The 23,720-nt window shown below is 40.4% G+C and overlaps 1 protein-coding gene across 6 annotated transcripts in view; it reads left to right on the top strand.

The window, feature by feature from the left end:
• Window positions 1-23,720, top strand: part of LOC120558148 (plasma membrane calcium-transporting ATPase 1-like) — a 106,527-nt gene that overhangs the window by 47,765 nt on the left and 35,042 nt on the right. For 4 of the 6 annotated variants that reach the window (XM_039799062.1, XM_039799068.1, XM_039799063.1 and 1 more), the window contains exons 3-7: window positions 12,201-12,398; window positions 13,284-13,541; window positions 14,051-14,176; window positions 15,566-15,691; window positions 21,328-21,363. In XM_039799062.1, the coding sequence (XP_039654996.1) occupies window positions 12,201-12,398; window positions 13,284-13,541; window positions 14,051-14,176; window positions 15,566-15,691; window positions 21,328-21,363 (744 nt within the window). The remainder of the gene's footprint in view (window positions 1-12,200; window positions 12,399-13,283; window positions 13,542-14,050; window positions 14,177-15,565; window positions 15,692-21,327; window positions 21,364-23,720) is intronic. The other 2 variants (XM_039799065.1, XM_039799067.1) reach the window with 1 other exon arrangement.

The raw sequence follows: 23,720 nt of genomic DNA, 5'->3' as shown, positions 1-23,720 counted from the left end.
TATCTTTTGATCCGTGTGTGTGTGTGTGTGTGTGTGTGTGTGTGTGTGTGTGTGTGTGTGTGTGTGTGTGTGTAGACATCGGTCCATTCCAGGATTGAAATTAGTTCCAGCCCGTTCCCCTAATGGCTCCATAGATCATTGCTGTGTTCCATTTAGTAATCAGAGGACAGCTGTAGTCGTGTCCTCTACGCAAGAAAATTACTCACTTTAATGAAGAAACTGTAATTATATTTTCACTGTAGAGAGGGAGGGAGGGAATAGAAAAAAGGGGGGAAACCTTAATGTAAGATTGAGGGCAACACGCCACAATGATTGACTGTTAAAGTTAACAAGAGTGATACTGGATGAGAATCTGTCCTGTTTCAATCCAGGCAAACTTTTCAGCGTGGACTTGTTTTTGGGTGTTGTCCATGTTTTCGTCTTTAACTTTGACTCTTTCACTGTGTGGTTTTACTTAATGAAAGTTAATAGAGACATTTTGGTTGCCTACAAATGTCTTGTTCAGTGTTCAGTTGCACCTTGTCAAACACAGCTAGCTAGCTAGCTAGCTAGCGTTAGCGTTAGCTGAAGACTTAAGGGAAAGTCTGCCAATTTTCAACCAGCTCTGTGTACTGCCGTGCATGCAGATGAAGGGCGCCAGTACCCGAGGTCCATGTTTACCCGCTGGAAAACTCTGCTGGAGGACTTGCGTTGGTTGGTTGAAAATCTGCGAGTTTAGCTTAGCGCAGCGCCATTGAAACCATACACGACACTGGTTGAGCCGCGTCATTCTCCCCAGCTCTGCCCACTTGTCCAAATATGGCCACTTCTGGCTCCAAATTCCAAGATGGCGACAGCCAAAATGCAAACTGCTAGCTTCAAAATGTCAGTCCACAAACATCACATCACCGATGCTATGTCTATTATTTTTACAGTCTGTGGTTTTACTACAGGCCCCAGAGTTCTGTTGGAAATCACACATATATTGACCACTCGGGGCAGCAAACACAACTTGAGCAGCTACTGTGTCAGAAATGCAACAGAGGAAACTGGTGTGAGTGTTTTCAGTGCAGCCAAACAAACTAGGGGATGAGAGGATTCATCGCCTCATGTTGTGGTATTAAAAAAAAAAAAAAGGAAGTAAATAGTTGGCCTTTTAATTGGCCTAATTTCATGCTGTGGACAGCACTGTACAAGGAGTTTTTTACCCTGGTGTGAATGCATTGCATTTCTTTTGGCTGCTCCACAATAAAAGCCACCCCATGGTTAGCCCGTCTAAGACTTTTAAAGCAACATCAGCAAGAAATCGGCAAGAAATGGTGCGTTTGCATTAGCAGTCATTAGCCTTCAAGGTCTAGTGTTTAGGATTTAGGGCAATCTATTGGCAAAAATGGAATATAATATTAATAGCTATGTTTTCATTACTGCATAATCACCTGACAATAGGAATCATTGGGTTTTCATTACCTTAGAATGAGCCGTTTATATCTACCAAGGGGGTAAGCTTCGATTCAGAACTCGAACCTCCTATGGCTCCATTTTGTTGATACAGTGCCCTCCACAATTATTGGCACCCCTGTTTAAGATGGGGTCATGGACTTCTAAAAATTCTCCTTTTTTTTTTAAACAAAATATAACTCAAATGCAAAAAAAGAGAAAAATCCAACCTTTTATTTAAGTACATTACTTTGGTGGTTTAGAAAAAGAAAACTTGAAATCATCTGTCCCACAATTATTGGCACCCCTAACAATTCCGCTGAAAAATTTAATAGATTTTTTTTTTAAATATATTTTTCTGTAGTTGCTAAAGTTGGTCAGGGTATGTAGGAACTTTTAAATAGTAATTCATGACTTCCTGTTTCCCTGGGGTATAAATATGACGTGACACAGAGTCCTAATTCTCTTACCCATTTGTCAACATGGCAAAGACAAGAGAACACACAATTCAAGTAAGGCAGATGTGTGTCGACCTTCGTAAGTCAGGCAATGGCTACAAGAAAATAGCCACTCGCCTTAACTTGCCCGTATCTACAGTCAGAGGAATCATTAAGAAGTTTAAAACAACTGGAACAGTGACAAACAAGGCTGGAAGAGGTCCCAAGTTTATCTTGCCACAACGCACAGTGAGGAGGATGGTAAGAGAAGTAAAAGAAAGTCCTAAGCTCACTGTCACAGAATTGCGTCAAAGAGTGGCATCTTGGGGTCACGAAGTCTCAAAAAAAACCATCAGACGCTCTCTACATGCCAACAAGCTGTTTGGGAGGCATGCAAGGAAAAAGCCTTTTCTCACTAACACTCACTTAGCAAACGTCTGGAGTTTGCTAAGCGGCACTGGGACTTCAACTGGGATCGTGTGCTTTGGTCAGATGAGACTAAGATTGAGCTTTTTGGCAACAAACACTCTAAGTGGGTCTGGCGTAAAACAAAAGATGAGTATGCCGAAAAGCACCTTCACCACCGTGAAGTATGGTGGAGGATCTGTGATGCTTTGGGGCTGTTTCTCTTCCAAAGGCCCTGGGAACCTTGTTAGGGTGCATGGCATTATGAATGCTTTGAACTACCAAGACATTTTAAATAAAAACCTGATGGCCTCTGCCAGAAAGCTGAAGATGGGTCGTCACTGGGTCTTTCAGCAGGATAATGATCCTAAACATGGGGCAAAATCTACACAAAAATGGTTCAGCAGTCACAAACTCAAGGTCCTCCCATGGCCATTTCAGTCCCCAGACCTCAACCCAATTGAAAACCTGTGGGGTGAGCTAAAGAGGAGAATGCATGAGAGAGGACCCAGGACTCTGGATGATCTAGAAAGATTGTGCAAAGAAGAATGGTCAAAGATCCCTCTCTCTGTGGTCTCCAATCTTGTGAAATGTTATAGAAGGAGATTAAGTGCTGTCTTGTTGGCAAAAGGGGGTTGTACAAAGTATTAACATCAGGGGTGGCAATAATTGTGGGACACATGATTTCAAGTTTTTTTTTTCTAAATGTGTGATTTTTTTTTTTTTACCACTGAAGTAATGTACTTAAATAAAAGGTTGGATTTTTCTCTTTTTTTGCATTTGAGTTCTATGTTGTTTAAAAAAAAAAGGAGAATTTTTAGAAGTCCATGACCCCATCTTAAACAGGGGTGCCAATAATTGTGGAGGGCACTGTACATGGCCATCACCTCCCGTTAGCATTCCACTGACTAGCATTCATTTTGGCACCACTTGACAGTGAATAACTTTACATCTGAAGCGTTTAAAGACTATTTGTCCATTGTTTTGTTCTAAAGAAACACAACAATGTATAAAAGGCTCCATTATCTTGTATCTCATGTTATGGCTCCGTAGCAGACGTTTTTGTAAAAATAGGCTAACGATTGTGTCACATAGTAGAGGAATTACCGTATAGTACAGGATAAGCTTGCAGGCAGTTTCGACTTACATGAGCTGTTTAGGATTAATTACTAATGTTAACTAGCATTTTAATTAGCAATAATTAGCCTGTGCCCATGTTAACTCCTTACATATACCTACGCTCTCCGTCTCTGTAAGATTGGGAATGATTGAGATTTCTCTTGGCACAACTACCAGAAGACTTCCAACTTTCAGACACGTTGCTCATGTCACATTTATGCTGTATCTCTCAGTTGGAGGCTGCGCAGTAAAGCTGGCCATCACCGGAAAAGTGCTTCTAATATCCTTCACTGGTCTCCGTCCAGAGCTGTTGGTCCATTATATACTGTCTATGATATCTACATAGGGAGCGGGTCAGCCATGTTGCACTGCCATGTTTCTACAGTAGCCCAGAACGGACAAACCAAACACTAGCACTAGATAGGGACACCATAGTTCTCCTACACACTTGGCACACACAGAAGTTTCAGTTGGTTGCAATCTTTAACCTCACCGCTAGATGGCACTAAATCCTACAAACTGGACCTTTTTAAACGGTGAATATATAGTAATCTCGCATGTTACGGTAATTTAAATGTGGTGCAGAAAAGGCGGACTCTGCCACTAGCGACGAAAGCTAGTATATGGAGAGGTAACTACAGAATTTTGCTGGAAAATGTATTACAAGGTGGTAAATAGTATTATAAGGTGGAGGAAAACATGAAAATCTTAAGGATATAACTTGATTATCAGTGTTGTTGTCTGCATTATCAAGAGCTAGTGTCTGTGTTTCTGTGACAGAAGTGATGCCTGCATGAAACCGGAGTTTCACACTGCGATTATCTAGCAAATATCACACAGTTTCTCACCTTACCTGATTCCTCACATAGATCTGTTTTTTTTTTGTGTTCATGTAAACACAGTCCTGAGCTGAAGCTGAGATGAATCATGTTTCTCACATCCTCAAACAGAACAGATAATGTTCTACTGTCTGATAGCCAGTTGACTGCTAGCTGAGCTGATCTGCTCAGCAACAGAAGCACAATGTTAGCAATTAGCGACTTCACACTATATATATATATATATATATATATATATATATATATATAAAAACTGTGTTTCTGCATCAGCTCAATGTTCTGGCTGTGAATAATGAGATGTTTCGTCTTCAGCTGCTTTCACTTTCCCGCAAAAAGAACCCCTGCTCCCACCCCCCCAACCCACACACACAAAAAAAAAAAAAAAAAAAAAAAAAAAAAAAAAAAAAAAAACACAAACACCCCCACACCCCCCCCCCACCCCCCCCCCCCCCCCCCCCCCCCTTACTCCCTCTTTCCTCTTCTTCTTTTTCTTCAAACACCCACCCCCCCCAACCACCCACCAAAAAATGTCACACTGCTTTCGGTTGATAAAATCCCCCCCCCCCCCCCCTCCCTTTTTTTTTTTGACAGGAGATGATTTATTTTGGTCACTTTTATCACTTGTATTCCTTCATGTAAAGGAGCTTGTATCTTCAGACAAACATCCCGGACTGAGAGCTGAAACTGGCAGATAAAAATGGATTCAAACAGTCACTGACGTTCCGTTGTATGCAGAGCGAAAGCACAAACAGTGTGGACGTTGCAGAGATTTTTGTGCTGAAATTTGTCCCTTAGATTAGAGCTACAGAGAACATGTAATCAGATGAAACGGGTTGGACAAATACGGGACACTTTAATTAATCGAATAATAGTTCAGTGTCCATTGATTCCAAAACCAGAAGTTCTTATTATTCAGCTGATTTGAAAACACACACACACACACACACACACACACACACACACACACACACACACACACACACACACACACAGAAGTAGTATAAGTAGGTTCCAAGGTTTCTCGGCCTGCTGGCATGTCAGATCTTTCGAGCTCCTTGGTGTGAGAAGTCAGCAACCAATCTGAGATTCAGCTTGAGCTGCGTGACCCGAGTCTTACTTTTACTGTAACACACACACACACACACACACACACACACACACACACACACACACACACACACACACACACACACACACACACACACACACACACACACAGCCTCAGGTTATCCATGTCTCTGCCAGTTGAAGTGGAAAACTCCTCTTAGCGATCAGCAAGAGGGAGAAAGACACCAAGACATGCAACGCTCTTTGTGTCTTTCTTTTCTTTTTCCACTCTGTCTCATCTCTTATAGTAAATTAAAATAAACGGTTTGCTGTAGTCGATCTCACCCTCTGAAATTCTCTCTCCAGACTTTGCAAAAAACTGAAAAGAGCTGAGAAATAAAAATTCATCCACCCATCCATTAGTTCCACACGCTCGTCCTTGAGGGTCAGGGCTCACATTGGGGAGAGAGGCAGGGCACAGTCAATCACAGGGCTGAGAAATACAAAGGTAAAATATATGTACTGAGAAATAAAAAGGTAAAATATATGTACATTTGTTGGGTAGAAGGTTTTATTTGCCTGAGGATTTCTTTCGTTGCGTCATTCTGCAGTAGAGGATTAGTGTCTGTATTAAAGGCATTTTTAAGTCACATAGCTGAGCATTCATTTTAATGAAAACCTTTTCAGGGAAAATAATGCATTACTGTATATTTGGCTTGTGCTTTACAAAAAAAGGACTAGCACACATATAGTCACAACCTGGGAAACTGGTAATGAATCTTTTTATGGTGCAGAGGACAGGAGATTTTGGCAACCAGATGGCTAGAAGAGTCTTTGAGGATTCTGGAAATACCTTCAGTACAGCTGTAGGTTTTGTTAAATAATAATCTGGGTCTTCAAAAATCACCAGGAACAGTTTTTTTGTGTGTGTGTGTGTGTGTGTGTGTGTGTGTGTGTGTGTGTGTGTGTGTGTGTGTGTGTGTGCACCATTGCATGCTATCACGCCACATATCTTCATGCATGTTTAAGCAGAGTGAAAGAGCTTATTATTCCAGAGAGACCAAAGCAAAAATGATAGTATATGACGTGTGATATTAACAAACCGTGCAGAACACTTATCTGAAATAATTCTGTTGGATGTTTGTTGCAGAACACACTTTAGACAGTCACATACAGTGTGTGTGTGTGTGTGTGTGTGTGTGTGTGTGTGTGTGTGTATATATATATATATATATATATATATATATATATATATATATATATATATATATATATATATATATATATATATATATATATATATATATTAATAATAACCATAGTGACTATCTGTTCTGTTGGTTATATTGTGCTCTTTAAGAGGTTGGACAAGCTGTGAGGACGGCTTCTGTAGGCGTTACCACGGCAACTGTGCACATGGTCACATGTCACACACACGGTTTATAAAAAGGACGTTCAGCCCTGATTGCCAGATGATAATAAGTTCAGTAGCAAACGTTTACATGAAATCTCAGATTCCTGTTGATAATTATTCTAGTTCTTTATTTTCGATTCGTTTGGTTTTGCTTTTTCCAATGTTTTAAATTGTAACATTTTTCTTCTACACATTTTTAGCACTTTTTTCTGCGTCCCATATTTTCTGATATAAAACAAAAATTGAAAACGGGTCAATTTGACCCAAAGTCAACACAAGGGTTAAATCATAATAGTACCAGTCGAAAGGCCTTGTCACACTGGGAATAAAAATACAAACACGGAATATTCCTTGACACATTTTTCGTATTCAAAGATTTCACACCAAGGCCGGCACCTTTGCGCCTGGTGCTAACGACGCTAACAGAAAGTTGGCTGATCCATCGGAAGATCGGGGGAACAGACCACACCAAACCCCCCGGTGCTAGTGATATTGTGGTTTTAGCTGCTGGCTAATGTTAGCTTGCTTGCTTGCTAACTGGTCAGCTACCACCACAAACCGAATCTAAGTAACTATGTAAGTAACTATGGAAACTCTGTGGCTATTTCATTAGAATGACATGAATGAACGTTACTTAACATAACGTGAGTACAACTTTTACACATTAACTTACCCGTGAACGGATGCATTTCCTTCTTCAGTGTTAGTTGCGGCAGAAAATTACATATTTTACGTTTTAATACGTGGGACCCCGGGCAAACTCGCATCATTTATTTTAAAAGGGCAATTGCACTGAATCTGACATTTGCTTTGCACTCTGAACACATCTTGACAGTTGATACTCTTGGTTTTGGTACTTGAAATTGGTCGGATACAGAAGAAGCGTGAAATTAGTATCATTTGTCAGATCCAGCTTATAGCCTTGACATTAGTATCATTTGTCAGATACGGCTTATAGGCGTGACATTAGTATCATTTCTTTCTGTATGTGTCAGCGACTTTTTGTCCAGCTGTGGGGCAGTAGTGAAATGAAAAAAAGCACCGCAGGATGATAGAGAAGAGATTACGGCACAGAGGGAACTGGTGGATGAACTGCGGAGATGATGGAGGAAGGAAACAGGAAGCAGTCCTGACAACATGGAGGAGAGAGATGGAGAAAACTGTGGACATCAAACATTCAGCACAATAAGACTGGACATTAATCCCTGCTGCTGTAGTTTCATCTCTCAGGGGGAGAATGAATGGAAGTGAAAGCTGCGTGCGGTGAAAGATGGAAGCTGCATGTTGGCTGATTTTTGGACCAGTGAAGTCATAAACATCTGTGACAGGCGAGTGTGCAGCCGACTGCTCCGCTGCTACTGGAACATCATCTCAGAGCTTTAATCTGCATCTCCACGGGGACGTTATCCAACCCGGCCAGCTGACGCCAGATGAAACCCGTCGCCACCATCACAATAAACCCCCCAAAAAACAAAAAAACAAACAAAAACAACAAAAAACAACCAAAAACGGACTCAAACCCATCAAACGGCCAATAAAAGGTGCTCCGTGGTTCTGTTTTTCTTTATTTTATCACTGGCTTTGAAACAATCGAACCAAACTTTGGAATAAACAACAGTGTGATGAAAGATAGCTGATGATGACTTTGACAACCGGTGTATTTTTTAAAAATCTTTGTTTGTGCGTCGGCTCGTCACGTTTCTGCCCTTGCTCTGAACCACTGAGGTACTCAGACATGTTGCTCAGTCGTACGGTCTCTCAGATAGACTGCTGCTCGTACACAGAGATATATTCAGGTACGCTGGTCTATGGCAGAGTACTGTGTTACTACTGTAGCTTTTTAAGTTTTGATTTGTAAATCTCTCGCACCAATGCATCTCGTCTGCCTCATCTCATTTAATTAACCTCATTTGGCCTTATTTCATTCACCCCATCACACATCACTTCTCGTCTCGTCGCCTCCTCTCACTTTGTCTTAACTCACGTGATTTAATTTCACGTCATTTCATCTCATCTCAGCTCAGCCACCTTTTTAAGCTTCCCATCTAATTAGGGTTGCACGTCATAATTGATGAGGAAACTAGTAGCTCTGTGTGCGTCGTGGCTGCATACTACTCTGACAGCACACACAACCTGAAAATGGCAGAAACCAGTATCTGGTATTTCTACCGGATTACAGAGTCCAAAGAAAAGCGAAGAAAGATGGAGAGAAGTCACGAGAAAGAGGAGGAGGGGAACTCGTCGTTCAGTTCAGAATCACCAGAGAAGAAATAGGAGGCCATTATTAAAGCACACAAAGGCAGAAACATGTTCATGCTGACTTACAGAGTCCTCCTTCATGGGAAATCCTGGCGGTGCGGCCTGTTGACATTCAGCTCACGTTCCACTGCACATCTCCCAATTCCACCAAGGATCCACAGCAGCCATGTTGCTGCCTACACAGCCGTGCAGAGGAAGTCACAGATTTCCAGGTTATCACTGAAAAACGCCCCAGATTTATTAAAAGAAGCACATGATTTAAACTAGTTTTGCATTCAGACTCGCCCCTGTGCACCCAGACAAGAAGTCGCTGCAAATAAATACTCTTTACTGAATTTAAAGTTAACGAGGTGCTGTGGTAACGAGATCAGCTCAGAAAGTCCTCCTTTTAACAGAGAGAATGAATAATCAGTGCTGCTGATTATTCATTAATTGCTGATTTAATAAACCGCAAATGGTGTTTTTAAGATCTGGTTCTCACCCAGTTTTAATAAAACACTAAACTAAAAAGTCTAAAGATGAAGCCCTCCTGCTCTGCTCCCTTTTTGTGAGCAACTGGGTCAACTGAGACATCTTTTTTGTTTTTATTGTCTTTATATGGAGAATGAATGAGCAGCTAGATATGAGTCACTGCTGGAAAATGACAGTCACCGCTCTGGAATCAACAACTCCCAGATATTGTTTGGTCTTCAGAGAGCAGAGGGTTGGAGAGCTCCTTCTGCAGAAGGTCAGGAAGAAAAACATCAGACAGATTTTTTTTTTTATCAGTTGAAGAAGTCCTGTGACTGATATTTAAAGGAGATTGTAGGCGATGATACTACAGTACCTATTCCATCCAACTTATCCAGACCTTCTTATTTTTAATTTTTTTTGTTGTAGTTTGAATTTCGATTTTAGTTTTATTTATTAGTTTTTTTTATTCTTGATTCCCAAGTGCTTAAGGGTCTGCAGTATCTTCCTGTGAGCCAGCTGATCCAGATCCTGATCAGGTGGTGTTGTGTTGACGTGGAGTATGTTGGCTCTGGTAGAGCAGCAGATTGTGGGTACAGCAGGGGAGGGGGTTCGGGTCAGTTCAGGCTGCCATGGACGCGTTGCTACCACAAACCTGTGGTTCCCTATAGCCTAGAAATCTAGACGCACCCTAATGGCAGCAAATGTAATTTGCAGCCAGGGTCAGTCTAGCAACTCTCTGTTGGCTTGCGAGCTGGAAAAACCAAACTCTGGCCGGGCCAATCACATAGTGTATAGAGTCGGTGTGCGGGCTTATGGCTGCTGGCGAACAGCGGTCTTTCGAATTGGCTTTGGCCAATCTGGAAGACTTGGAGTTAAGCTTTTCTTTGAGAAAAGAACAAAGAATGGCACTGAAGTCATTCGTAAATAAGGAAGATGTGTTCGGAGTTTAGCCGCCCGGATACGGCAAAAGTTTAATCTATCAACTAGCTCCGCTACCTTCTTCGTTGCTCTGCCTGGTTGTAGCGTGCATTGGGAATTTGAAAGACAACCGTTTATCCCGCCCCTCGCATTGAGCCCTGCCAATGGTGAGTTCCCAGACCCAACATCTTGATGTGGGTCTGGCTTGTCAGGCTAGTGGTTTCCAGCCTGGGGGTCGGGGCCCACACAAGGGGCCCCTGGATCAACATGAAGGGTCACAGCATGATTGACAGGAAGTGGAACCTACAGGCAGCATACTTATGATATATATTAAGTTACATTTATTTTTCACACTCTTTTCTAATATTTAGTTTTTCTTGGGAATTACTTAGTAATTTTTAAGCCTCCTAAAAATTGCCAAAAGTAAATAAAAAATTGTTACCCTTTGGTTGAACTAGAAGACGAATGGAACTGGTGACAAGGGGTCGTTTTAAGTGGCCACAAGCTAAATCTGTAGGGGAGCCACTGCTTCGAGCTATGATCAGGTCCAAAATTACCTTACCCTTCATGAACCAGCATAGTTTCTTTCTGACCCAAGCCCAACCCAAGCCTGAAGGACAGCAACAGTTTTGGGTGTGAGCAGATAAAAAAAAAAAAAAAAAAAAAAAAAAACAGAATTTCCACTGTAAAATAATTTTTAAGAAATTATCCATGCTTGTAAGTTGAATAGATATCCAGAAGATGATGGCCACACACAGCAGTATACAGCCCATACAATATTCATGGCATTACATAAACTATAAGGTCTGCATAAAAAAAAAGAGAAAATCCCTGGGAAATTTGTGCAAACCTGCCGCAATTCAAGCCCGGGGGGAATTTTGAGAAATAACAGCCCAGCCAGGGTCCAGTCAGGCTCGTGCAGAGAAACAAAGCTCTACCACAGCTGGATACAACATACAGGCATCAGTCAAATCTGGAAAACTCCTCTGATCATGGGACTTAGTCCCATCTTTGTGGCTGCACCTGAAGGCACCATTGTGGAAATAATGAATTTTTTTTTTGGGTGGAAACCGTGTTGGTGATTCTCCCAAATAAATACTGTATATGGAATTACTGCAGTCTTTTATGTCAACAAAAGTAGGTCATGTTGCAGAAGTACTGTTTATAGAAATCTGTAAAATCTTTTCATAACTATAGTGCATCTTTTGCCTGCACTGCGGGTAGGTGCACAGCTACAGCATGCAAGGGCTAAATACACTTCCAATAAAGGTTTAAGACAGGACATTTTTATTGGATGCAATTGTGAAACTTGAAAACATTGAACCACCCATTTAATGACAGTGAATACAAATCAAAACCGTTCATAAGGAGAAGATTGACTGCACACACACACACACACACACACACACACACACACACACACACTCGCTCACTCACTCACTCACTCACTCACTCACTCACTCACTCACTCACACACACACACACACACACACACACACACACACACACACACACACACACACACACACACACACACACACAGCTGGAGCTTAATAAAGCCAAACAATTGTACTTTTTACTTACATATCAAGATACTGGAATCTCCTAGAATGTTATGTGATCTACATACAGTACTGTGATTTCTGTAGCAACATTTTCCTCTTTTGTCCACACCTGAAAGTCATTTGGGTCATGTTTTATTTTTGAATTGACTTTTAGCCAAATCAGGGTGGTGTCAGCTGTGCAGAATTATTCATTTTACTCAAAGGGACATGGATTTTTTTTTTTTTTGTATCTTCCTAAAGAGCATTATGTGTGACTTTTTGTTTAAAAAAAAAGAAAATCCCTTTCTGTATTGATGTGATTATCAATGTCGTGTGTTTGTGTCTGCAGGTCTGTCTGGTAACCCCGTTGATTTGGAGAAACGTCACGCGGCGTTCGGCAAGAACTTTATCCCACCCAAGAAGGCCAAGACGTTCCTGCAGCTGGTTTGGGAGGCTCTGCAGGATGTCACACTTATTATTCTGGAAATCGCTGCAATCATCTCGCTGGGCCTGTCCTTCTACCATCCACCAGGGGGCGACAGTGAAGGTCGGTACAGTCAGAGTCTGAACTGAAAGACACTCGGCTATTTTACTTTATTATGTTATACATCTTTTAATTTATTCATTAAAACACATAGTTATTGTATGCTGATCCCATTGTTTTTAGGCTTTCTATATTTAAATGTAATAAAATGTTAGACCAAATAAATTAAGGTTTCAGTATTTCTCCACCAGAATTGAATTTCTAGAAACGCCACTTAGCCCGTCTTGTTGGGGAAATATATAATGATATATGATATAATTAATAAAAATATAGGTTAGATTAAATAAATCAGTAATTTATTGTAATCGAACCTATATTTTTATTAATTATATTATATATCATTTTATTTCAGCAGTCCATTTTTCCGGGAGCTCAGCATTATTATTAATTGTATTTATGCATTTATTTAATTTAATTTTCATATTTAGTTTCATTTTCATCTATTTATTTCTTTTAGTTATTTATTTGATTCACTGTTTGTAGTTTTATTTATTTGATTTATTTAATGCTTTCGGTTTTCATATATTTTATATTTGATTTATTTAATATTTGTGTATGTGCATGTATTTATTAATCTATTTACCTATCAGCAATATAATTTGACCTGACTATTTACTGTATAAAATCCTGGCTACGGCAACAAAGATGTTCAAAAACTGGGGGGAGAAAAAATGCCTTTTTTTTTCTACAAATGTTAATAATTAGCCTAGGATTGAATATATACAATAGAAAAACTAAAGTTCATGTTGAAGCATTTGTGTTGAAAACATTCTTGCGGAAGCTAGTATTAACATGAAAACTATTTGATGCTGTAAGCTGCTCTGTCTGTTTGGACATATTTATTTGGTGAAAGTGATTATAATTCAACATGTCCTGGTCCTGTGGCAGCATGTGGCCAGGTTGCAGGTGGCGTGGAGGACGAGGGCGAGGCCCAGGCTGGCTGGATCGAGGGCGCCGCCATCTTGTTCTCGGTCATCATCGTGGTCCTGGTGACGGCCTTCAACGATTGGTCCAAAGAGAAGCAGTTCCGCGGGCTGCAGAGTCGCATCGAACATGAACAAAAGTTCACCGTCATCCGCAAAGGCCAGGTCATCCAGATCCCTGTGGCCGAGTTGGTGGTGGGAGACATCGCTCAGATCAAATATGGTACGAGACCACAGACACCAGACTGAAATATCAAACCTGTGATGTCACATGTTGCCTCACAAGTCTAAAGACAGACTCAAACATGACTGGATGGTAATTTTCTGTCTGTTTAATGTTCATTCTGATTGTTTCTACATTGATTCACATTTTTATGAAAGATATCTTTTACATCTTGAGAGTTTTACCAAAAGCGTTCTGTAGATTTCTTGGATCTTTTTTACTGTTCTGACTGTTTTTAACAATAACAACTACAGAGTGGGCAGACTGAATTCAAATTCCAGTAGTTTTTTCTACTGTACAATAAAGTCTGTTTTTAGCATTAGTGAGAGCTAATTAGAGAGCTATACAGTATGTACTCATCAGTGTGGTTGAAGTGTTTTAATGTAATGTTTTGATGCTCAGCCTTCATCAGAGTCGGAGAGTGCTGCGGCAAAGAGCCAAAATGTGTTTACACTGAAACTGTTTAGAACTCATAAATGAAATGCACCCTCTTACTTGCGTGCCTGCAGGAGACCTGCTGCCTGCTGACGGGATCCTGATCCAAGGCAACGACCTGAAGATCGACGAGAGCTCTCTGACCGGAGAGTCTGATCAGGTCCGAAAGTCTATGGAGAAGGACCCCATGCTGCTGTCCGGTGAGTGCCTGCTCACAATCTCCTGACATGGATCAACACTTAGAATTCTTCTTTGAAACGATTCTGCTGATATTCACGGCCCTTAAACAACACATTCACTGGTTCTGTTTGGATGATGTCTGGAAGGAAAATCCTCTGAAGCCGCATGTGGAATCAGATCTCATAAATAATCAGTGTGCATTATATCCATATCAGACCGGACCCTTAACTGACAAGCTAACAATCAGAGAAATATACAATACAAAAAAAGATATCAACACTTTGTTTGTACGTTCAATGTCAGCGTAGGATCACTTACTGCCACAGTGCACAAAATTGTGTGGTCGGTTCTCCAGGTTTGCCGAGTTAGATTCAGATTTATTTTTCTTTTGTTTTATGTTGTTCTCCATAACATTAAAAGTTGTCCTTTTAATTTTTAAATAATGAAATAAAAACTGTACCAGAAATGGATTTTGATGGACATTTCAATCTCTAATAGAGCTAAGTGAAAAGTGCAAAACTCAAAATACATGAAAGGTGTTTAAAGACTTTGGAGAGATCTTTGTGTTTGTAATGTATAAATCAATTAATGAAATCTTTATTTTGAACGGTTTAAAAAAAGTAGATATAAAATGAATAACAAAAACATTCAACATAAAACAGACTAGACCTGATCGAAAAGGGATAGGGGCCTAGGCTTATCAAGTCCTATCCCCAGTCTTTACAATAGACATGTTCACAATCCAATAAGATAAACTAAACAGACATGCAGCCTCTATCATGTTTATGGACCAATCTTGGTGCTGAAATGGACATAGGAGGTAACTTATACAAGCTTTACAACTTGTATTTTTAACCAAGGAGTGGCTCCCTATTATTTGGCATGTATTTTCTTTGGACAGCGTGAGACAGAATCTGAGAGCTGGTGCCTCATGTCAAAAGCAATACACTTGGAAACCCTGTGTTCTTTCTCTGAGCCTCAGAACCTATAATTATTATTTCTGGTTTATCCTCATTTGAGCTGTAAAATGTTTTGTGACATCCAGGTACTAAAGTTTACATCTAAAAAGAGCAACAGTTGATCATGTGTCAGCAGGAGACTCAGCCACTTGAAGCTGTGCGTCATCCACATAGAATGATGTCCCGTGTCTCCTGATAACACCACCAAGATGAAAAAATAGTGGCCCTAAGATTGATCTTTGGGAACTCCCCAACTTGATAAGATCAGCGAACTGTAACACTGAAGTACAACGAAAATGCTAACATTGGTCTTTTGAAAGTATTCAATGATCCAGCTGAAGAAAAGATTAGATAGATCAAATTATACAGAAATTTTAGTAATGCAGTGACAGTAAAAAAACAAAACAAGTTCCAGTTGTGACTCCTAGCTTTTTTTTAATCTTTCCTCAGGGACCCATGTAATGGAGGGATCAGGCAGGATGGTGGTGTCAGCCGTCGGCCTCAACTCTCAAACCGGCATCATCTTTACTCTGCTGGGCGCCGGCGAGCACGAAGAAGTGAAGAAGGTCAAGAAAAGTAAGACATGAGACAAAGCCTGTCACACACGTCTTAGAAAAAAAAGTTTCAAAGATCATACGAGGACACTAAGTGTGTGAAGTGTTTGGAGGAAAGAAAGACAACTATCATCGTGTCAGCTTCTGAATATTTCTACTCTACTGTTTGAACAGTGCAGATTGGAAATATTTGCACGTTTTCATCAGCTGGTGTTGATTTGAAGTTTCTCCTGTCGCACTAGCCGACTCTGTCAGCAGGTCGAGTTCATCCAGTCCGAGCTGATAACAGCAGAGCTGTTTGAAGGGTCTAACTATACTTTTTTTTTTTTAACATTAGTGAGCTTCAATCTGATCACAAAAGCATCTTCAGTGAATAAATGAGACCACAGATGAGTTCACTTGTAGTGATCATATCTGATGAACAACAACTACACACAACTGACATGAGGTTTATGTATCTGACCAAATGGGATGTTTACAACAGCCAGTTTTTCTTCTAATTGACTGTTCACTTAACCCCTCCCCTAAACAGTGACAGTCATAGCTCAGCAACCATTACAAGGCCTGTCAGAGTTAGTAGTAAAAGAAATCCTCTGCTTCCAAAGAGTTTGTAGGTTGGCGTCGTTCGTGGCCAACATTAGCTGCTAACGCCAGCATGCCTGGCTGGCTAACTAGCTTACTGCCTACTGTTGTAATCAAGGCTGCACCTAAAAGAAATATTTCTGATAATATGATTTTCTTGTTAATCTGTAGGCCTATTATAACACATGGGGACAAATAGCTCTTTCCTTGTTGGGACCTGTTAGTTATCACAATTAATGTGATAATGTGACCATTAAATGTATATCTAGGAGTCTTTTACAGGGTTCTTATTTTTAAGGAATCAGTTTACATTAAAAAGTTAACTGGAGACTGAGTGAAATGATAGTATTCAAGTAACTCAGTGGAGTTAACGTTAGTTAGCTTGGTAGCTAGAGCGGTTTAAATCTGCCAGTGATTTAAAAAAAAAAAATTTATTTCAGTCACTGGATAAAAATGAGAGGCTGATTTTGTTTACTTCTGACTAATAATTCCAATAGTTAATCTGCCATTGTAAACTGAAAAACTGCTAGATTGGAAGCTTGACGGACATAACAAAAGTAATAATTTCCGTTGCACAATTCAAATGAATGCATCATTATAAAGAATTTAGTCAGGAGACACTTTGAAGTGTGTTTCCAAACAGACCTTTTAAAAGGACAAAATAATCCACCAAAATACAAAAACTCTGTTTGGTTGGTCACCTGAATAAATACTGCATCATGGTCTCATTTATTCATGGTAGTTTATGGCCACTATAATGAGCTATTGATTTGACAGTGATGTAAGTTGGTTAAAAATGCGAAATGTACCTTTCTCTGTTTACATACAGTGCTTTTTTGAAGAGGAACCCTTCAAAAAGTCCAGATGGTCTTCGTACTATCACAGAGCAGTTTGATGTAAACCAACAGGCTTCTGCAGTCGGTCTTTATTGCTTTTGATTTGCTTGTGATCATGCTAACCCCCTTTTACTCATGTCTTTTCTTTTTTTTTTGTCTGATCATTTGTTTTATTGGCTAAAGTTTGAGTTTGTCAGGCATTCATTGTGAACTGGCTGAATGTACCAGCTCAGCGGAGAGAGACGCTCAGGTTTAAATTTCGGTCTCCAGTCACTGATTTTAAAAACAAAATTAGTAATGAATTCCTAATGAGGAGAACCACAAGACAAGTTTTCAGATTCAACTAAAATTAAACTGAAAATGAGCAGAAGCAGAGAGCATTTACAATGTATTAGCATCTCACACATGTCTGTACTTTGACATAATACTTTGCTATGCCCCTACCTTTAACCTTAATCTATAATCTGATTCTAACTATAATCCTTAAACCAAACCTGAAAACCCTAAAATGGCCCTTTTTGAAGCTGTGAGGACTGAACCAAATGCTCTCACTTTCTTAAATGTTTCTCACTTTTAACATTGTCCACACTAAGTCTGAAACTTAAATCAGTCCTCACAAAGATAGAAGTATAAGAATTTACACACACACACACACACACACACACACACACACACACACACACACACACACACACACATACACACACACACACACACAAACACTGTTGTGTGTCTCTTGAGTTCTGGTAATAGCAGACACACAGCAGACTTTACTGTCACACACGGCTGCATGATTAATCCACTGAACACACAAATACACATTACAACACACACAAACACATTCATGCATTCATGTAAAAGTCACACCCATTGTGGTTATATTACAGCCTAAGAGTCTCAAGTATGTGCAAACACCGAGACACACACAGACTCTAAAAACACACTTGCAGCAGTTCAGTCTTTGTCATTAATCACGAACCACGAGCTGAATAACAATGTGTGTGTGTGTGTGTGTGTGTGTGTGTGTGTGTGTGTGTGTGTGTGGTGTGTGTGTGTGTGTGTGTGTGTGTGTGTGTGTGTGTGTGTGTGTGTGTGTGTGTGTGTGTGTGTGTGTGTGTACTTCGACCTTGCCAAACATCCTTTAACAATATAAAAATAGAGAGCTCCATATTAGGGCAACAGGAAGTTCATGTCCCTGACGATGAAAATACACCTGACCTGTCACATATCTGATCAATACATGCCAGCTGACAAGGATCAATAACCGATGTTAGGATCCACATGTATTATGCTAACTAATTAAATTAGAGAGCGATGGGGAACGACATGCAGCCATTGCTGCTTCTGCCAAAACGGAACAAGGGAAGTTGTGATTCATGGTCAGCACCTTAAAGGGGTGATAGAATGCAAAACCGATTTTACCCTGTCATAGTTGAATAACGACAGTTCGGTGGGTAAATGGGACATACATAGAAGCTCAAAATCCCATTGACACCCCTTTACTATGAAAATCTCATATTTTGAAACTGCCGCTGAAAACGGGCGAATCTCAGCAAAGCTAGTTGCTTGCGTAAGCATTTCAAAATCCGGAACCTTTGTCAGCCCATGGGTGTATTAAGAGAACGGTCACGCCCCAACATTTACATAGGCTACACAACTGACCTGAGATCAGGTAGTTTTCTGAATCTAGCTAGGTCACGCAGATCTCTGCTATTCCATTACAAAATTCACTTCTGAAACTTTTTTATGCGAAAAATCAACTATATAAAGCTCAAATATGGGCCGCTTTACGAAAATGGATGGCTAATTGCAAATTTTCTCCGACTGTGTGTCGGAGTTTAGTGCCGGTGTTGGTGCTGCCTGGGTTGCTACATCGCCGCCCTGACCGCAGTGTCAGCGAGCTTGTTACGCCCGCAATCTTTTACCGCAGCCCGCAGGTTCCAGTTAATCTTATAATGGGTATGTGTGTTGAGTTATTTAAACAAACAATCGGGGAAATAAACGCCTCTTGTCGGCGAGTCTCATTGATAGAGCCGCGGTGAGATGGAGTCCATCAATGAGAGCTAGCTAGCCTACTCCTAACTCTGACATTCACAAAAATACATTCAATTGAAATCCGAAATCGGACAAGTGTTAGCTAAGCTTTGTAAGACCTTGAGGAATCTGTAATATTCATGCCGTGACGAAATTCAAACTGTAAATATACTTTAGTTATGCGAAAGTGAGCAAGCTGCGATATTTCCCCATTGTAATGAATGGGACATATAGCAAGCAGCTGCTCGTCCTACAAAGACGCCTTGCGTTCATAAAAATGCCTTAAAATCAAATCTGACACAACGGTTAGCTTTATAAGACATTGGGGAATGGATGTTATATAAGTGGCGTGACGAAATTCAAACCGTAAATATATTAGAGTTATGCCGGCAGCTGGCCGCGGAGCCCCGTATGCAGTATCCACAAAGGGTGACTTTGCCCCGGGTATGGAGCCCAGCAGGCTGCCGCTTTCTCGTCAGACTGTGTGGAGCTCCTAAAGTCCGACACGTCTTACCAAATTTGCAATTAGCCATCAATTTTTTTTAAACGGCCCATATTTCAGCTTTATATAGTTGATTTCTCGCTTAAAAAAGTCTCAGAAGTGAATTTGGTAATGAAACATTGCAGTGTCTGGAATATGAGATTCTGTCGCTTCTCTAATGTATGTGTATTGGGGATTCGCTCAACCAATCAGCGCGTGTCTCTAATGTCTGCGTATGGCAAGTCGCTCAACCAATCAGCGCGCAGCTCATCTAAATATTCATGACCATACCACATTTGGAAGAAAAGCTCTTGTTACAAATAGGGCCAAAACACAGGGATGCATAAGGGCCAGTAAAATATCAACCAGGCCATTTTCAGCCCAACCAATGTTACATACCCCATTAGGAGACCATAAGGAACAGTGTGAAATACCCTATATAATCATTCTATCACCCCTTTAAAGGAATAGTTCACCCAAAAACAATATAAATTATACTGTATATAGTACTCACTTCCCTAGGCTCTCTATGGTCTCAGAAAAGGTTTTCTATGGAATGGCATTAAGGAGAGCCGAGCACCCAAAAAATGAAAGCATATCAATGCAAGCAGTCCTCAATGGAGGCCAACAGACAAATTGTTTAGTAATAGGCAAACATAGTTGTGTATGGATTTACACGAGCCCACAAAACATTTGAATAATTCTGCACAATTTTTTTTTTTTTTTATTGTAATTTGTATAGTCTTTTGGGTGAATTATTCCTTTAAGCTTTGTGCCACCAGGGTAACTCAGAAGAATGTTAACCTTTCAGACTGACTGTCTGCTCAAACGTCCAACCAGTGGCTGTTGGGAACGTGATTATTGTTGCAGGTATTAGGTTATAAACCAAAGTATTGGACAAACTGTCCAAGTCATCCTCTGCGCGCTATGCATGTCTGTTCAAGATTTCATGGCAATCCATCCGATAGTTGTTGAGATCTATCAGTCCAAACCAAAGTAGTGTGACAAACATTGCCATCCCTAGAGCCACAGCAATAGTGGGACAGGTTTTTCAGAAAACTTGTTCAATCAAAACAAACTAGATTTAGAAATATGTAAGTATGCCGAAATGGTTTGGTTGATCCATTAAATTCAAAATAATGTTAGATTACATTTAGTTGTCATTTCACAGATTCAGCACCAGTACAAGGAAATGCAGTTTAGCATCTAACCATAAGGTAGTAAACAGTATTAAGTGCATATAAAAGAGCAATGAAGATGAATGATGGACAATAATGACGAACGTAGCTACAAGTACAACATGAACAGAACCAATATACCGCATAAAAAATAGGCTAGCATGTATACAACTGATATACTTGTACAAAGAGCATTGTGGTAAATCAAACCAAAAATGTATATTTTATTTATACATTTGGTTGTTTAACATTCAATTGAATTTCAGAATTTTCCCCGAACTATACATTTTTATTTCTTTTGATTACTGAGATATTGATAAATGAATTAGCTCTGCTGTCAAACACTGTCGGTTCTCCACAGCAGGAAGTGGCGTGTCTCTCTCCTCTGATTGGTCCATTCTTGCCCAAAACACACACACAACACACACACACCTGTGGGTTTCTATCAGTTTGAACTTTGTGTTCTCCCTCAGTTTGGTTTGATTTGATCTTATTTTTCTTTTGAGCCATCTTATCAGCATTCCGCCCTCTCTCTCTGTCCGAACAGGTAAAAAACAAGGACCCCCCGAAAATCGCAACAAAGGTAACCCCTCCATTCATCCATCTGTCCCTCTCTGTCCCTCCATCATCCCTATTACTCACCCCCTCCTCACCCTCCACCCAGCAGCAGGAGGGGAGTGTCCAGTCCATTTTTTTTTTTTTTTTTTTTTTTTTTTTTTTCTCTCTCTCTCTCTCTCTCTCTCTCTCTCTTTCTTTTTTTTTTTTTCTTTTTTTTTTTTTTTTTTTTTTTTTTTTTTTTTTTTTTTTTTTTTCTCTCTGCTGTTTAAAGGGGGATGCTCTTTCGCCTTGCTTTACCTGTAAAAGGGTGCAACTCTCAACCTCTTAAGTCTTTGATAGCCAATCACAGCGTGATCACAGTTGCTCAAATTTTTTGGTTTTGTTATAATCATTTCTCTCCAAAATATAAATGATGTGCTTGCAAAATCTCAACTGTTTCCTCGTGCTCTGAGAATTGAGCCACAAATATAACTCCACCATTGAGGGTCACTTTCACCTACTAGTCTGTACCTCTAAGGGGTGCTTAATGGTTGACACAGTGTTAAATCAAGCGCTCCCTCGGTGCTTCCCTCAATATTAAATATTTAAGGGATTTGATGGCTGTGTGTTTGTGTTGATGACGTCATCGCTCCAACCTCCAAACTCGACTAGCCAAACGTCCTCAATGTCCCGTCCCGTGTGATCCAACACATGTCCAACTTCCTCTGCAAGCTGTCTCACACACACACACACACACACACACACACACACACACACACACATACACACACACACACACACACACACACACACACACACACACACACACACACACACACACACACACACACACACACACACACAGCTCCCCTCCTCCCGACCTCCCAGGGTTTGAGCATCTGCTGTGGACAGAATGCTTCTTGATGCACACACACGCACACATGCGCATACACACACTCCTTGCTCTTGGACACTCATCACACTTTTGCACACAGAAATAATTTGCAGAGCTAAGGTCATGGATGACCTCCACTAAAAAAAAAAAAATGCATCAAAAACAAAATCCGCAGAAAAAAAATAGTAGAAGAGGTATTCACATCCTTTCCTTAAGTAAAATACCACACTGTAAAAATACTCCACTACACATAAAAGTCTAACCTTTCTTAAAGGAACACGCTGACTTATTGGGAATTTAGCTTATTCACCGTAACCCCCAGAGTAAGACAAGTCGATACATACCCTTCTCATCTCCGTGCATGCTGTAAAGCTGTCTGACATCTCCAGCGGCATCAGCCAATCACAGAACAGGCAGGTGAATGGTTCCAGTAATCCTACTGCTCCAAAATAACGCCAACATGTTCCTATTTACATGTTGTGATTTGTATAGTCACAGCGTGTACAAAAAACAACGTAACATGAGACCCAGCCATCTTCTAACCGTAAACAAACCGGGAACTATATTCTATCGCGCAAGATCACGCACAGAGCACAACATCTATTGCCGGAAGAGACTACCGGTAAAGAAGAATCAAGAAGCGAGTGAACAGCAGAAGCAGCTACTGCAGCGTGGGGCGATAGGACAAGATGCCACACAGTTGTATATATCCTGGCTGCGATTTAAAAGCAATAGATGTTGTTCTCCGTGCGTGATCTCGCCTGATCTCGTGCGGTAGCAGCCGAGAGGAGTATCCATCAGGCAAGTGTTATTTAAATATACTTCTGGTGTAGTTACAAACTTTCGAATGCCTCGTTTTATAAGTACAGAAACTATTTGTACTTCTGTAGAAGTTTGGTATCATTCCGGGCATTATTAGTGGGGTAATTTACGAGATACAAACGCGGATCCATTAGCGCCTGCACTAAGCTAACCAGCTGATAACGCTAACTCGACCAACGTTACAATAAGGGAAAAAAGCTTATGGGGGGTTGTTTGGCTCGAGGTCAAGGTGCAAAGCAGTCTAGGGTGAAAATACTCCGAACCATCACTTTAACTATAGTACTTAAAATTACTTAGTAACATTCCACCACTGGTAGCTTTAGAGTTCTCTTTTGAGCTAATTAGCATCTTTTTGCTCCTAGTTTTGGTGTTACAGCACATATACTGTACGCTTTTAGTATCAACACTGTCATCAACCACGTTTTCACCAGCAGCTGTTTATCACATGACACCAATGGGATGATGCTTCTTTGTGTCTGCTGGATGGAGAAGTAGGCAGCTGTTTGTACTATATATGTAATATAATATATTATAGTGTCAGGATTGTGTATAGGTCATCTTATGGTGGAGTTCTTCTGCACCCTAGTGGCCAAAAAAACAATAAATGCAGCTTTAAATTAGACTCTCACAGTTAGTTCTAATTCCTATTAAACGCTTCTACTTTTCGGTTTCCTTCGATCACTGTA

Source organism: Perca fluviatilis, chromosome 4, assembly GCF_010015445.1.
Source record: "Perca fluviatilis chromosome 4, GENO_Pfluv_1.0, whole genome shotgun sequence".
NCBI lineage: Eukaryota > Metazoa > Chordata > Actinopteri > Perciformes > Percidae > Perca > Perca fluviatilis.
This window is presented reverse-complemented; position numbering and strand designations above follow the sequence as displayed.